Below are 17,684 nucleotides of genomic sequence, written 5' to 3'. Positions count from 1 at the left end.
GTTTTGGGTGCTTTTTGTTTTTATTCCAGCTCCAACTGAAAAACCGTTCATTCATACCAAACGAAAAACAACTGAAAGACCAAGAGTGCCCTACACCAAACCTGGTAATGGAGTCATTATTTTAATTTTGTGTTTAATCATTCTTTCCCCAAGTGTCAGGTTTTGTGCTTCTTAGTGGGATTATTTATAGCCAGTTTTGTGGTGAAACAAAAGCATTACACTTCAGATGATCAATCCAAAAAAAGCCAAAACTACACTGCAAATAATATTAAGATATGTATAATATATATAATGGTATTTCTCTGTCTATTACACATAGCAAATGATGACTAAAATGTAGTAATGTAGGTATTGACAAATTTCAGTGGCTAGACAGACTGAGTTCTCTGTGATTACTGGTAATTTTTCCTGGTAATGCTCCTCTGTGAGCATTTTTTTAATCTTTTCTTGAAATACAACAGAACTTCTTTAAAATGTGCTTGTGCAGTTAGCAACAGACATTGTCTGCTATACAGAAATGAAAATAGCTTTCAAAACAGTTATGGAGGGCTGAGTGGTTTCCCATTTTTGGTATAAATGTATAGCAGAAGTTAATAGAGAGATAATTATGTCTGTCAGCAGTTGATTATCAAGATATTCTGCTACTCCTTAGTTTGGGACATTTTTCAGGTTTTGGCAAATGCTGCTTTGTTTAGATTACAGATAAATATTCTAAGAATTGTCACATTTTCTCCTTAACAGCAATACATCCGACAACTCCGCAACCAATTATTACAAAATCTTCTACTACCACTGGTCATTCAAGGGCAACAATGGGTAAATAAGTTTCCTTAACATTAAGATGCAGGTATTTCTAATTTTTCAGTGGAGAAATTTCTAGAGAACATGCTTCAATGTGGTATTTCTATAACACTATTCCACTATCCTTCATTCTGCTGCCACGTGTGTGTGTGTGTATTAGCACAGAGGATTCGCATTTCTATTTGTCAAGTAAAGCAAAAATAGCCTACAGCTTATGTCTGAGCAGAAGTCTGTATTTGTCAGATCTCCAACCAAAGTCTGCAGCCTAATTTTCTTTTAGCGCAAGAATTTTAGCCCCTAACTCAACTTATCCTACAGCACACTGCTGAGACTTTTCTGTGTTTTGGCTAGTCATTTTGTTTCAGGTTCCAGAAAGCCATGGAATTGTTATTGTCTTTTTTTCAGGCATTTGAGGCATGCATTTTCTGTGGGCTAAGTATGGCATTGGATCATGACTCCTGAAGAATACAATAATAATATTTTTCCTTTTCTTTCAGCTCCAAAAGAAACACTGCTCATTCCTTCCAAATCCAAAACATCTGTTGGGCCAGAAGTACCACAAACTAAACCTGGTAATTTACAGTTTGTAACTTCAGAAGTGTTACTTTGCGCTGCCTTAGTTATATTTCTCCTGTCTCTGACTTTTGTGGTCAGAGGGCATGCATAATAAGTAGACAGAATTTTGTATCATTGTTCAGCTGAGAGCTAGTTCATAAATTATATCAAAGTGAATGCCCAAGAATTGGATCAATATCCATGGAAAGCAGTTGGATGGGTTTAGTAGCCATCAAAAAATGTGAGAAATTAAATTAATTTTAATAAAAATACATTTCTGTGCTTACATTCAAAAGTCATTTTGTTTTAGGGAATTTTATTATTCTAAATACATTTGATTCAATTTCTCAAGTACTTTTGAAAATCGGGTTACAGAGTTTCAGTCCAAGGTATTTTACATGCTAGGAGTAGAAGTGCCTTCAGTTCCAGTGATTTTTGCAGTAACCATGGTAGATTCAGAGATGCACATCTATAGTGAAGGGTGGTGATATCTGAGCTTTAGCATGAGGTGATCTATTTCAATAGAAATTACTACGGAGGAAGTTAGCAGGAGAAAAATATAGTTTGGTGAGGAGAGACTACATGTCTACAAGAGCAGCTCCTGATTTTTCCTTCTCTCTGATCTAACCTCTGAATTGATAAAATTTAATTCTTAGACAAATAGTTTAGTAATCTCCCCCCACACTTCTTTCTCCTTGTCCATTTTTTATGGCCAAAGAGATTTCAAGCAGAGACCCTATTCATTCAAGAACTGTATTCTATCTATACATACACCATATGTACATATATGTTACTGTGGACATCAGGAAAAATATATGTACATATATGTTACTGTGGAACAGTCCAGGAAAAATATTTCTATTCTAAATACCTTGTTTTGAAAGGCTGGCCAATAACCAAGTTAGATTCTAAGTCTCAGTTGACTAAGAGCTATTTGCAATCATGTCATAGTTAACAAGTGCCATCTTTTGGTACCACTACAAATTTAGTTTTAGGGAAAGAATTTTAAAGAACAGAATTTAGAGGCTTATTTTTTGCCTTTGTAAAATCATTATAAAATTTATATATAAAGTTTAAATCATTATAAAGGTGTATATGCCAAACAAGCTACTGGTAGAAAAAACTATAAACAAATGTTTACTGTGAAATATAAATGGCACTTTATAGCGACTGCTCCTTATGCAAGTAAGTAGGTTATTTTCCAGCTTCCATATTTTTACCTTATTTCTGAAAGACAAAGAGCCATGTAGTGTCTGCCTCTGCCTGCCAGTCTGTCCTTTTCATCCAGTAACTTAGAGACCTTTCAATTAATTGATTCAAATCTGAGTGAGGTCTGAAAAATAAATACATTACTCATAACTTCTAGAATTTTTTTTGAAAAGTGTTAGTTAATCAACAAGTATGAGAAAGACCAAAGACTGTCAGAACTCCAGGTTTAGGGCAAGTGTTCTGAAGTTAGTGGGGGCCCAGCAGAATAGTTGCAGTGTCTGGTTGTCAGCATGAAAATACATCCAGACTAATCAGAATGTGCCTGTCTCATGTCTGTTAAAATTGTCCTAGCAGATGTGCAGAGGATAGTTTTTTAGGAAACAATGGAGACAGATCCTTCATGAAATCCAACTTCTTTAATTTGCCTTCTCACAGAACAATGGTTTATTTTTTATAGCTCCAAGGGCAACACACCTGGGATCAATTAACCTTGTAACAGTTCATGTTGTTGATGGGTCCAAAATAACTTTGGGTAATGAGACTATTGCATCAGTTCATTTTTCATCAATCTTTACTTTCTCTGCTTTTGCTATATGGCTAAACCTACACTTCAATCAACAGAAATACTTTACTATATCTTTGTCATGTTTGTTAGTTACAATGCAGTGCATGTACAAAATGATGCTGGTTTTAATTTTCCAGCCATTTTTCTTATTCATGTGATTCTTTATAGAAATAAGTACTACATGTACGAGGCTGAGGAGTCATGTGAAAAGGCATTGCCTTATCATCTTTTCTGGTTTTGTCTGGCTTACTAATGATATATATCTTACCAGAATGGAGAAGTTTTTTACATGTATAAAAGCATGATTTTCAGCCAGATTTCTAGCTCTTTTGTTTATGATTTGCACAGACAGTTTGAATTTCCTTTCTGCCTGTGATGTCTTATGTTTAAAAGGAAATAATTTGCATTTGCTAAGCAGTAATATGTCCATTTTCAGTTCCCAATGAAACATACCACATTTCACCCAGGCCCAAAATTGGTCAAGCAACCGAAATTCCTTGGTTCAATACAGGTAATTTTTAAAGATTTTCTTAAGATGTTGTACTGAGAGTCTGCAGATCTTAAGTAAAATCAGTACAATTCATTGTTTAATGGTCCATTCATTATAACATTTAAAACTGTTTCAAATACATAATATGAAAATGTATTTTTCCCCTTACCAAATATTTTAGTTTATTGCTTTCAAAATGGGATTTGCGCAGTATTGCCTCAAATATTGAAGATTATATGAAGTTTTTAAACAGTATTAGAGCTGTGTATTGGATACTCATGTGTATATAGTGTTGCAAACATCAGTGTAACTGAGTACCAACTTTTTCCTTAAAAAATCTAAATCTGTAAAACTTCCCCAGTCTAAATAGTAAAAATGAGTAATATGTTCTGTCCTGTATTTTCTTGGATGCTTTGAAGAGGCTGGGTTAAGTGTTATGGGTCGAATGTTTATTTGTCTTGAATATCAAATAGCCAGCTCTACTTTAAAAAACTGATTTACAGAGGTTGCTAATTGGGCACAAGATAACAGTGACTACTGCTTATGCTTTCAACTTCCACAGATCCCATAACATCTAGAGTATCAAAATTATTTTGTAAGTGAAAGGCAACAATAACAAAAGGTTGAGGGCTTCTGATTTCAACCTTGCTGATGACACTGTTCTTCAGCTGCCCTGCACAGTGTCTGCATTGAATATTCCCCGTTGTTTTCTCAGTAATATTTTAATGTTTCATAGTTTTATCTAAGTCTTTGGTTTGGGGGGAGTTCAGTTCAGTGTTTTATTTTGAGGTTTTTTGTTTGTTTGTTTTTTACAGAACCTAATTAAATGTCTTAAGGCCATGGATACCTTGCAGAGCTAACTCTGTATCCATATACAGTTGGGTAACTGGCTGTAAATATTTTACATCTTTTTCCTAAACCTACATATGAATGTAACTGGTCAGACTGCATGATGGAGTCATCTGGCCACTAAAGAAACTAGCATTTTCCACATGCATTTTGGATTAGAACTCATAGAACTCTCATGTGTCCATTTTGCTGTATCACATTGGTGCATGGACCTTTTTGTCTGGCAAATCGCACTGCACTGTCCCTGTTCTGTTAAACACAGCATTGAAACAGGACCTTATTTCTTTTAGCACCTCATAAAACTCGTCTCACTTCTGCAAGACCACAGCCTTCGGATAAATCACAGACCCGACCTGGTAAGAATTGTTTCTTCAGTCTGGGATGGGGAGAAGATTAAGTACTTAGTTAATTTTATCTATTCTTTGTGGAATTTTAAGCATTGCTAGGAGGAAAAGAAAGGTATATTTTTCAATCAGTTAATAAGTCTAGTGGTAAAGCCTTTCCAAAAAAAAAAAAAAAAAAGACAAAAAAATAGAAATTAAACCAGAACTCTGTGTGTCATCACAGCAGGTGTTACTTCTTCTCTAGTGTGGAATTCTTGGCATCATATAGAAGTCTATTGGGTATTCTTCTCATGGAATTTCTTTCTTTTTTCTTCTTTTTCCTTTTTCTTTTGAAACTGTCTCACAGCTTTTAGTAAAACCACACTAGCACCAGTCAGAACAAGAGCACCTGGACTGCCAAAGTGGATTGAGCCAACAACAGGTAAAGGTCTGGGTTTGGGGTGGTTTTTTTTAAATTTCTCAATAATAGACTGGAATGTGACTTCCTCAAGTCATCTTGAGCCCTGCAAAATATCTCACTGTGTTTTACTCTAGAATTCTAGAATTTAATTCCTCAGAGTGCCATCTGTAATTGCTTCTACTGATCCTGTTATACAATTCCTGAGGGTGATTATGAAATTATATTGGCACTCAGTCTGTGTAAATTTACAGATTTATTACTGTGTGGCTACTCTTTACTAATTTTTTCTAGATGTCAGATCCACAATAAATACTGGAAAATGCTTCATTGAAAAAGATCACCCATTTGTTTGAGTCCTGGTCAGGAGGCTTGTTAGGGAAGCCTTAAAGCCAAGTATCTCTCTGGTTACTCCCTATGCCCGTGGTATGTTCACATTAGACCAACTCACATTTAGATCATGCAGGATTTGGACTGTGCAGTATTCAGTCTTGGATACTTCAGCACCAAAATATTCCATGTTGGTGGATGGCAGACAACAGTGAGAGCTTCAATTTACATATCCTTAACCAAGAGATAACAAATGTCCCTAACCACAGATATTTATTAAAAGTACATGTCTGCTTTCTGGGGGAAAAATAATTTATCCTTTTTCAGTTGTACTTGATTTTTCCATCCAATCAACATAATATTTTCAGTGTTAATTCATAATGAATCCATATTTTTTATTTCCTAGAGCATTAATTTATTACATTAATACAAATAGCATTGGGGTTCCTTTTTTATATAGCCATTGGCTAATTAAATATATATTTTTGGGATTCTTCATCAACAGTTCAAGTTTAAAATTATAAATAAAATAAATAAATGAATAATGTACATGTTCAAGGCAAACATGTTTGGCTGACCACCCACTATAAGTTCTATTGTCCAATACTATTGCTTACTCCTGTTACTATTTTTATGCTAGCGAGATTAGGATAGCCTGAGTGATATTCCATCTATTCTAAACATTTTTGCCTGTGTAATGTTTCTTTCTGCTATATTTGGCAATTTAATACCTGTTGCTGATCATAAAATGTCTTGAGCTACTCATTCCTGTACATTTTCACAAGCCCACCATGTTGTTAGAAATGGTAAAAACTCAGCAGAGATGGTTGTATATTTAAATTGAATTAAATTTAACCTGTTTAGAGTAAGGCATACATTTCTATATTACATATGGAGTGAATGCCTTGACGAGAGGTACGTGTTCTTTGACCTTAATTAGTCCTTCTGGTAAATTAAGTGAGGCCATCAAATTCCAGGACATCAGAGCCAGTTAAAGCATTAATTGCCCAATTTGAGTAGTTGTGGGTCAAAAGGTTTTGTTGTTAACTTGCACTGGAAATCACCTTGTACAAGTGAGCTTCCTAATGTCTGATTACTGGAAGAGGAGAATGCATAAAGGTCTCCAGGAGTGATCACATTATGAAATTATGCACAAACACACAATTACGTTACACAGTACATTGAGTTTTTCTCCCCTATAGTCATAACCTCGGCAGAGGTATTGGTAGTTAATTAAAAACACCAGCAAAAATTAATACATGCTAAGTGAATCAGTAGTATAAGCATAATAGTAGTAAACTGCTACATGGAGTTTTATGTGCTTAATGCTGGTTTAAGTTGCTAAAATATTGTTTTAAGCAATCATATTGTAAGTGGCCCTCTTGGTGTGCCCATCATTTGTCATTATTTCCATGTCTTTATAGTAGTGCCTGTTGCCAGGAAGAACTAGAACTTCATTGTGGTAGATGGTGTCAGAAGTCACCACAAAACTTCTAATTACTGGGCATGCTATGTGTACTCACTGGTAAATAAGTACCTTCTTTTACAATTCTTCTGAAAAATTATACTTCCAGTAGTGGTTTCCATTGCCAAGTTAAATAAGTATATTTTTTCTCTAAGTTAAAGAAACATGCTGTAGATGTCTCTTAGCTAAATTTTGTGTGCTGCCAAGTAAGCCCTTTGTGCCAAAGCATCCAAAGTACTAAAAGCCTTTGTTATCTCTTGCCCACTTCTTTGTACCTTGTACCCACTGCCACAACAACTCATTGACACATTTCTGTGAGTCTGCACCTTTCTTCTGAGAAGTGTAAGAGAAATCACCTATGAATTTCATACATTTATGTCATCTTGAGAGGGGATTGCAGCTTGTCACAACTTTTCAGTCTGTACTTTTCTTGATGACCAGTAAGTGAAATCCCAAGTCTTCTGTAAGGCAAGTACATCACAGTATTGCACCAGGTCTGAGACACAAGGCTGACTGTGCCCACAAAAATAAATTCACACAAAAAGGAATTCAGGTAACCAATTAAAGAAATCTTCTGTATCTCTCCCAAGCAGTGTGCAGTTAATTATCTATTGCAGAAGAATTCCTAAGTCTGCAAAAGAGACTTGGGAAAGAACTCTATAACCTGGAACCCCAAATCCTACCAGCTGAGCAAAGACAAAAAAAAAAAGTTCCTTTTTCACTCTTTTCTGTGGTTGGCTTATCAAAATCCTGACCTTTTGACCTAAGATGATCAGAATTTTTAAGTGGGCTGTTAGGAATATGCTCTATATGTGTAACAATATATTTTCAGACTTATCTTTAGACATTACATCACTTATTCTTGGATATTCCATTATTTGGACACCAGTTTGGATCTTTTCATTCCTTGCTGGACTGGCACAGCTGTTGATTGTTCTCCATTTCTTCTTCCTGACTGGGCTTGTTAGCCTCAGTGCAAAGATGCTTCACCCCATGCAGGGAGGGCTTGGCAGCTGCTGGGCCCAGATGATAAGCAGCAGAATTTGTTTTTTCCAGCACCAGCACATAGGGTTGTGGCTGGTTTCCTGGCAGGCTTTTCAATCTCCTGGCCAGCTGTAGTGCCAGGTGGTAAACTGGACTGCGAAAAAGAGGCAGGAAGTGCTTCCTCATGACTAGCATTCCTTTTAGTTTTTTGTCATGTTTTAGCCATTTTCTCTAGAATGCCATTTTATTCAGATGGCTTTTCATGTTGGTATATGTAACTTACCTTATTGGGTTGTTTTTTAATTTAATCCTAACCATATAAATACCGCTCCTCATCTACTGAGCTTTCTGAAAAATGTCAGCAAACAAACTTTGAGCAACATTTCTATTTTCCTTGTGAAAGGGAGGCATACATAGTTTTCATTAAAATGGCCATTAACTTTGTGTTCTATTTTCTTTTTATTTTTTAAACTGTGCATGTATAGCCAAGTTCCAGAGGAACTCAAGTATAAAGATATTTCAATTTCTTTTATCAAGGGGTCTTTTCCATTATTTCCCTTTAAATGATCCACCTTTCTAACAGTATTCCTACAATTAAAGATGGAGAGGTTAGTTTAACATGTTCCAGACCTCATTAGTGTTTCCAGGAAAAAATATAGAACTAAAAGAAGACACAAAGACATATCCAAGTAATAGGTCTATTCTAAATTCTGGTTAAAAGTTTGGATGAATGGGATAAGTGCTTTTAATAAGCAAGTTACATTAAGTAGAATAAGGCAAATGCTATGACAAATACAGCAAACTTTGGTTGTGACGGTACCTCATGTGAAAACACAAACTTTTATGTAACTTTAAAGCATATTGAAATACTCAAAATAGGAGATTTTGTCAACATGAAGGTATTGTGGTTTGAAACTTCGACTTATTTTTCATTACTGCTTTACTAATGTCAGAACAGCAGGGCATGTTTCTGAAAAGAAAACAAAATTACTTCTTCCAACTAGAATATGTACAATATTTTGTTCATTCTCAGCTGGCATAACTCAGAAAAGATTATAAATCTAAATTAGATTCTAAGAAGCAGAATAGAGATAGGTTTTCTGTAGAGACTGTAGCATGCACGAATTTCTGTAGCATGCACAAATAATTTAGACTTGTAATATACACTTGGGGATTTAGTGTGAATTAGTCAATGCGCAACCTCATTTTGTTGGTATGTTCACTTAAAGGTGAGCTGAGAAACTAAACATGCTCTAACTATACCTCATGATGCACAAGATTATTTTTATTTTTCTTAAGGCTGGTGCTGGTCTTCTCATGCCCTTTCTTCCTTGAACATCATTCACATGAAACATTGATTATTACTCTGGTGCTTTGCGTAGGTGAAGATCTATTAATCTTTTTAATTACCTGAAGACAAATTGCACTTATATAAAACCATATGATGTGTTCAGATATTTTACACACAGGGACCAGGTCATCTGCATCCATTTCCCAGCTTCCTGCAAGTCTTACTCGCAGCTTACTTTAATCTTCACTAAATTGTTTATCATGTATGGACTGTGGATTTGTAATGAACATGCAACAAAAATGGTCAAATAGTGAAGTAATTGAAAAATTATCTGCTTCATACCATCAAAATACTAGTGAAATATCAAAACAAATTGAGGTCCATATTGTAAATCTATGAAATCTTTAGCTGAAGTGATTAGATCATGTTGGAATAGGGTTGGAATTTGATAATTAAAGTAATATTGATACTTATTTTTCTAAATATAACAAATTTTAGGGGTTTTTGTCTTACATCCTGAGCAAGGGTGTGGGGGGGTTTTCCCACAAACATGACGAAGTTGCAATGCATCTTCTTGCTTTACTGTATATACAGTCTTTATAAAGCAAATTTACTTACTTTATGTAGAGACAGGATATTAATTTAACAGTCTGGCTGTCCTATAAATACCAGCATGTGAAACAGTTGTTCTGTACCAGGAGCCACTTACTTTTTAAAAAATGTGTTTATATAACTTTTAAGTAGGACTTTCTCTTATATACAGACTGGATGTTGTGTATACTTTGTCTCCTGTACTCCAAATATGGTAAATGTATTTGGTCCAGAATTTCTCTAACCATTAAATATGGAGAATGATCAGAGATCATAAAATGAGGAGAAGGGGAACTTTGCCCTTTGCAAGAATCAATGGACATTTTACTCTTTACACTGAAAAACTAGAATGTTCTCTCTACTCATTTTTCCACACATAATCTTGGATTAACTCATCTGTTACCTCTTCATCTTGTTCATTTTCTCTTGCCAAATATACTTTACTTGAGGAATGTTTAAAATTAAACTGCAGACTTTTTAGAACTAGATCACTTTCCATTTGTCTGAATAAGAAGATAATGGATATCACCAAGTTATCAGTAAAAACATAGGCAAGACATGTGTTGGTTTTGCACACGATGTCAGCTGGAGTTTGAACATATTCAATATACAAGTATACCATGAGTTGGTACCACACTGTAGATACTTATTTCATTTCCTTTTTTTCACAGATGACTTTTATACACCTGAGGCTACTGCCAGACCAATTGACATGGATGTCAAAAGACCTCCAGAATATGTTGACACCTGGCAAAAGCCAATTTCTGGTAAGGTTAATAAAAGTAAACAATAGAGCAATTTTTAACAGTTTTTATTAAAAATAAAAATGCTGCCTTTTCTGCACACAAAGCACCTCCACTGAGAAGAAAAAATAATTCATAATCATTCTCATCAATACACATTCTTATGGCTTCAGATGCTACTAAAAGAGATAAGAATAAGAATAATTTATAGCCACCACTTAGTCGCTTACATATGCTTAGTCACTACATATGGTAGAAATTTTCACCACCGGAGCTGTATCCTTATGATTTAACACTTACAATACTGTAAGCACTGATGTTTTTCATGCTAATTTTTCATGCTAATTTTCCACATAGCAAAGGAGAATCAAGTAAAAGCATAACCAACTCACACTCCCATGTATGAGGAAGTTTCACTGAATATTGGGATTGTTGGAAAAATTAGAACATTAGGCTTGAAGGAGAATAAAGATGGGGAGTAAATCAGGTTACAGGTTTTTTTAATATGTATAATACAAGACTTGTAAGGTTTACTCTTCTGGCAAGTCTTGCAATGTTTTCAAAACAACCAAAATATTTTAACTGAAACATACATACAACTGGTAAGTACCCTGATGTGTAAAGAATTTCTCTGTTTCATAAGCATAATCAAGCACAAAATTTGCTTTAGCTGTGGGGTTTTTTTTGATGTAGAAACTGACTGAAAATGCAATCTTTTGTTACTACTCAGCTGCAGATGTTCTTTTTGGGGAGCTTCTTTGAGAACATGTTACTGGATTTTAAAACACCATTTTATAAACTGCTGTGTGCTCCTAATCCCTGTTGGATTTCCTTTGCACGTAATTTACCTCTATAAGATAAGAGCCTATGTTGATGGCCAGGTTCTGATGTTTTATCCTTTTTTAGTTTATTCAGTCTGACCACTGTACTTTGCAAAGATTAAATCTAGCGTGATGTACTATTAGTAGCAGCTGAAGGCAAAGTGTAAACTCAAAACAAGGATGATACTCTGCACTTTTTGTTACTTAATGTCAGGCAGTGGTGTTTCCTTAAGTAAATCCAACTTTTGATTTGCAAAGACTTGAAGGTTTTTTATGCACATAGACTTGAGGGGACATTAAGACCAACCTTTACTTGTTTTATGACATTTGATGTCTAAAGCTTTTAGAGCTTTGGGGTCAGTCGATACCTTGAACTGTAGTCATAAAAGGCAGTTGGGTATGGTTGTGAAATTCACTACTACTGTTTCATAATTTTCTTGCATAACTGCAGTCTCAGCTCTCTTCATGTGGCCTAAACATGTATATCAAAATTCATCAAATCATAGAATTTTTTGGATAAGAAGGAATGTTTAAAGATCAAAGAGTTGCACCCCACCTGCCTTGGGAGGGACACCTTCCACCAAATCAGGGTCTCCAAGCCCCATCCAGCCTGGCCTTGAACAGTGCCAGGGATGGGGCATCCACAATTTCTCTGGGCAACCTATTCCAGTGCCTCACCACCCTCACAGTAAAGAATTTCTTCCTAATATCTAATCTAAAGCAACTCTCTTCCAGTATATATTATTATCTAATACAAATCTACCCTTTAAACAGTTTAAAACTGTCTCTCTTTGTCCTACCTCTGCAGGCCCTGTTAGAAACCCTCTCTCCATTTCTCTCACAAGCCCTCTTTCGGTACTGCAGGTTGCACTAAAGTCTCTCTGGAGCCTTCTCCTCACTAAACAGCCCCAACTCTCTGAGTTTCTTCATAGCTGAAGAGCTCCAGCCCTTTGGTGGATTTTGTGGCCCTTCCATGGACTTGCTCTAACAGGCCCATGTTGTTGTTTTACTGGAGACCCCAGAGCTGGATGCTGGCAACTCCAGGTGGGGCCTCAGGAGAGCAGAGGGGTAGAATCACCTCCCTTGCCCTACTGCCACACACATTTTGGTGCAGCCCGGGATACAAATGGCTTTCTGGGCTGTGAGCCCATGTTGCTGGTTTGTCTCTAGTTTTCCATCCACCAGTATCCTCAAGTCCATGTCTGCAGAGCAGGGCTGTTTTAATCTCTCATCTAGCCAGCTCTGAGACTGGTGATTGCACCCAGTCCAGGAGCTGGATTTTGTGCTTGGCCATGATGGACTTCAGGAGGTTTGCATTGGTCATTGCTCAGCCTGCTGGGGTTGTCTGGATGGGATCCCTCATTCCCATTGTCTATGTCACCAATAAAGATGTCTGCCCTAAGAGGCAGACATCTTCTTCTCTTTCATCAAGGCTTCTCTTTCATCAAGAGTGTCTGAGTTAAGGACTCCCAATCCATAAAGAAGCCTAGAGACTAATTAAATAAGAACATTTCACCATGTTGCTCTCCTTACAAGAATCTACACTCACGAAATCCCCAAATTCTATTGTGCATCCTAGTTTACAAGTTCAGTCTCCACACACTGGTCATTAGATTTGGTAGCATCATCAACCAGCGCCCAAATCATTGTTGGAAGTAGCAGAAGAGAAAAATAGGAATTCTTGTTTTTCCAGAGTACAATACAGTAGATTCAATTGTGACCCAGTACTCTGAATGCAATGTTTTATTTTGCCTGCAGCTGTTGTAGTTGTGCTGCTCAGAAAATATTATAGAAACCATTGACAAGTCAATAGTTGCACATTTGCACTTTGTAAATACCTGGGACAATCCCTTCTCTAATTATGGGCAGGGGGAAAAGCAATGATGAATACTACCATACAGTAATACCTAGGGTATGATGACATATATACAAAAATTTATTATATTTTTTCTGGCCTTAAGCATATTTTTTCATCTCCATCAGGAAATTAGGAATTACTATGAAACCTACAAATGCTATTGTCAACACCACTACGTCCTCCTAAATTAGAGCATTATTTTTCTGTCTTGATCTGAGGGATTTAAAAAAAATAAATCAACTGTTTTATAAGTGACTACAAGAGTCCAAAAAGGAAAAGAGAAGAGAGAAAGGTTGAGATATTCCTGGTTGTATATTGTATTTCCAAAAAAGCTCTCCTAAATGAGTCTTTGGATCTGCTCCCTTCTCGCCCACAGTCTCTCTATTTATAGGGTAAACTAAGGTCTGATACACAGGACCTGAGGTACCTTATGGAGCCAGTAATTCAGTATCAGGCAACTTGTAGAGTTGTTGACATTGGCAGCCTTGTGAGAATTATACTACTCTTGAGGATTTTCCTCCTTTTAGGTACAAAAAGGCTTTTGTTGCATAAATGTGTTGCACATATCTCCTGGATTTTCTTAAGGAAAGAAGGGCAAAGGTGAATAGTGGAACAAAAATCTTTGCCTTTCCTTTGCATAATAAAATACTTCATAATTGTCTGGAAAATACAGTAAAATTATTTGTAAGTATGAATTAAGGGGCTTAGGTTTTTCTTTTATACCTCATTTTCAAAAGAAATTATCAGATAAATGTAATGGTTACTGGCTGGAACTGCACATTGAAATAACCAAGTTGAATGCTTCAGAAATTTCGACAAGAGTAATTGTCTTTAGCCGTGTCAGTGTTTGAGGTGACAGTAACTTTTTTCAGTTTTGAATGACATAGAATAAATTGTTCCTAATGATAATTTCATTTTCTTACATATTTTGCTTCAAGCTGAGGGTGGCCATTTGTATTAGTCAGAAAGTACAAGAGGTCAGAAATTCTGTGAGTAGGATACTGACAATGTTTCCTAGCACATTGAGGTGGTGTTTGTTGTGTAAAGATGTATCCATTTGAATGCCAAAAAATTACTGTTGACAAAAATGAGTAACTACACAGAAAGTGAATCACTGAAACACTTGTGCAAAATCTCAAAGGAACTGCATTTTTTCAGTGTAAACTTTGTTTAAAACGTCATGGCACACAGTTCTGAGAGATTTAAGGCTGAAAATGTAACTCAGATCATCTCCTAATCTCACCTCTCCATTTTTGATATTAAATCATATATGAATCATTGCTTGAGAAGTCAGAATACAGCTTCTAGTGTGTTTCTGATTTTATGGAATTTGAGGTTAAATAATTAATAATGCTGTCCTGTAATGTCATTCAGTGACTATACCACCTGGCCCTCAGCGCCCTCCTATACCTCCTGCCAGACCTACACAAATGAGAAGAAAACCTCTGCCTCCTAACACTGTGACTGGTAAACCAGGGAGTCCAGGTATTTCAGCTTTTTCAGCATAAACATTTTATTGTGTGTGAGATAATACTGGCCAGCAGAGTGTAGGAGAATCCTATATCACAGATTTCTTTGATCTGTGATATCTATAGAATCTAGTCTTTTGGAACATACAAGCCTTGTGTTTTTTTGTCTTCTTACAAAAAACCTTGTTTCTTTTTTTTCCCCCCTAACCTAGTTATATCAAAATCACACCTAGTAAGGAAGCTGAAAGCAAAATAGCACACTCCAAGTCATCCTTTCAGATCAACCTTAAGAATATTTAATGCCTACTGATATAATTTTTTGCTATTTAATGTGCATGTTGGATGGGAGATGTTGACTATTGTGATTCAGTGCCTAGTCCTAGCTGGTTATTTGTTATGGAATTGCTGAGTTGTTTCATGTGCAGAGTTTAGCTTGATTATTTTGGTAAAGTATTCTGGCTTCTACAGTATTGGTTTAAGAGGACATAGAAAATTTCACCTTTCCTATTTTATTTTAAGTTAATCCTGAAGCAGGTATTCAGTATCCACATGGATGTTCTGTCAGTGGATTCTATACAAGAATCCTTAGGCTAACATCATTCCATGTAGTCAGAAACTATCATCTCCTTAACCTTAACATCATGACAGCTTTTTTCCTCTTCTTAATGGTCTCTGTAGTTCCTTGGAGATTTGGAGTTATAAAGGTCTTTATATATTAGAATATACAGCTATATATGAATATATGGCTCTACTGGATTTCCTGTTATGTTTTTGGTTTTGTTTATTTCATTTGGGACTTTATCTGCTATTAAGGTACTAAAGACCTAAATAATACTTTAGTATTTTGTGTGGCAGATGAGTAGCAAGAACCTCCAGGATTGATGAGACAATCTATATATTTATTCATCAGCAGAGCCAAGATTGAAATACTGTGTCTGTACTTGTTGTTGTTGGGTGGTGTTTCCTTAGTAATAGTTCCCAGAAAACAGAAGACATCATTTGTCTTAGACCTGATATATTTTCTTTTGCTTGTATTGGGATCTGTACTAATTCTCTCCACTAAGTGTCTAATTAATTTACCAGTGTTTTGAAATTTCAACCTTTTTCCTGACAGTGGAGGCCAGGTTATGTGGTAGTCAGCATTTACCATACCTTCCTAGGCTTTCAAGATGGAATAAATTGGTTAAATGATCTGGTTCTTCCTTGTGGGGACAGTAGAAGATTTTCCTTCTTCTGTGTTTCCTAGTGTTTTGTCCAGCTTAGTTTTAAACATGGTAATTTTTTTTCTTCTGGTTCCATGGAGAGAGAGACAGTTCCACTGTACTAACAGGAAAAATTTGCCTCAGTGTTCTTCTTGGATTTTCCCTGTCAGAATTCTGTCCTATTTCTATTAACACTGTGATTAATTCCTTACTTGCATCTTTCTAACTCATCCAGTGGATATTATGGAAAGGTTTCTATGCAGACATTAAAAGTCTTCTGAATGGGTAAAAAGAAAATGGAAATGAGAGTTCCAGAAGCTTTGTGAAACTGAACTCTAGCGAGAATCTTTTAGATTTCCACTTCATGAAGAAAATTAGTGGAAAGTAGGGATTTTTGTTGCCTTAAACTTGGCTCACCAGAGTTCTGCCTTCAGTTGCCATGTTCTGTATCATATATGATGGGGAAGTAACTACATTATATAGTTCTTGACTCTTCAGGGTTGAGATTTCACTGTCATATCATGGTTATCTGGGAGTATCTGCATGTTTTATGAATTTAATTCTTGTCTTTTACAGCTATTATGCAAGAAATCAAGACCTTTACCATGGATTGTTTGCCTCTTAGAAACCTGTTTTCTTTATTAGGTGGTAATGGCTGAAGAATAACAGCAATGTCACATAATCTAAAATACTTTTTTTTAACAGTCATCTAATTATAGGTGTTAATATTGCCTCTATCAGTTAGTGTCTGTCCCAACTAATGGAACCTACTACAGAAATGAATTCAGCAAGAAAACTTTTCTTCTTGAGCAATATAGTGCTATAAATGTTGAAAATGCTGGACTTGGCTGCATTTTCTTTGCTTTCATTTGAAGTGTATCTTAATTTCATTTAGTGTAAGCTCCAGGACTGTTCTGTGGTTAAACTCTTAATGCAGACCACAGTTAAGGACTTGGTGTTTATCTCAAGAAATGTTCCAGCACCACTAATGTATGTGCTGTGTTGAGAGCAGAAATTAATCTTACCTATATTTGAGGGAAGAATCCAAGTTTCAGTTGCTGACTTCAGCTATTGTGCCTTGCAATTCAGGAAGAAATGTGCCCTTTCTTCAAGGAACAGCAATGTTAGTGCTGGTCATTTTGCATCCTTTTACCAGTCTGTGTAGGATGGTTCTGTGCATTAAACCAGGTTATATTCTAGCCAACTAAAGTCCTCCAAGACAACTTCAAAGTAGCAAAGAAATTTCTTACTAGGTTTTAGGATTAGGTTACATTTGCAACTAGCACAGTACAGAACTTTCCTAAATCCAGCTGAGGGGTTACTAAGATGTGAATGAAACTACTTGTTGCATGAAGCAGTTGTCACAAACTGAGTTCTCTTAGAAAATGAAAAAGCTGTTTGACTCCTTCAAATGCTGAATGTCTTGTTGCTACAAGTCCCTCCATCTGTCACTATAGCTAAGCCTGCTGGACCAACAGCACCTGTGAGGACAGGAACATTGTATAAGACACCAACAGCTTTTGCAACTCCAGAGTATTATGGTAAGCATGTTGCAAACAGTTCTGGGGTTTTTTGAGTTCTTTTTTTTTTTTTTTTTTTTTTTTGTGTTTTTTTTTTTTTTTGTTTTGTTTTTTTGTTTTTTTGGGGTTTTTTTTGTAATTAACATTAAGGTTTCCATTTTTCTTTTGCTTCCCTTCCCTGAACTTTATTGTATATTTAA

At 35.8% G+C, this 17,684-nt stretch overlaps 1 protein-coding gene across 28 annotated transcripts in view; it reads left to right on the top strand.

Annotated features, from left to right (window-relative positions):
* LOC119698358 (ABI family member 3 binding protein) overlaps window positions 1–17,684 on the top strand; it is a 136,719-nt gene that overhangs the window by 96,382 nt on the left and 22,653 nt on the right. For 23 of the 28 annotated variants that reach the window (XM_038132366.1, XM_038132042.1, XM_038131342.1 and 20 more), the window contains 10 exons: window positions 30–104; window positions 742–816; window positions 1,299–1,373; window positions 3,023–3,097; window positions 3,567–3,641; window positions 4,760–4,825; window positions 5,160–5,234; window positions 10,543–10,638; window positions 14,668–14,778; window positions 17,422–17,505. In XM_038132366.1, the coding sequence (XP_037988294.1) occupies window positions 30–104; window positions 742–816; window positions 1,299–1,373; window positions 3,023–3,097; window positions 3,567–3,641; window positions 4,760–4,825; window positions 5,160–5,234; window positions 10,543–10,638; window positions 14,668–14,778; window positions 17,422–17,505 (807 nt within the window). The remainder of the gene's footprint in view (window positions 1–29; window positions 105–741; window positions 817–1,298; window positions 1,374–3,022; window positions 3,098–3,566; window positions 3,642–4,759; window positions 4,826–5,159; window positions 5,235–10,542; window positions 10,639–14,667; window positions 14,779–17,421; window positions 17,506–17,684) is intronic. The other 5 variants (XM_038132191.1, XM_038131955.1, XM_038132282.1 and 2 more) reach the window with 3 other exon arrangements.

Source organism: Motacilla alba, chromosome 1 (genome assembly GCF_015832195.1).
Source record: "Motacilla alba alba isolate MOTALB_02 chromosome 1, Motacilla_alba_V1.0_pri, whole genome shotgun sequence".
Taxonomy (NCBI): Eukaryota; Metazoa; Chordata; class Aves; order Passeriformes; family Motacillidae; genus Motacilla; species Motacilla alba.
This window is presented reverse-complemented; position numbering and strand designations above follow the sequence as displayed.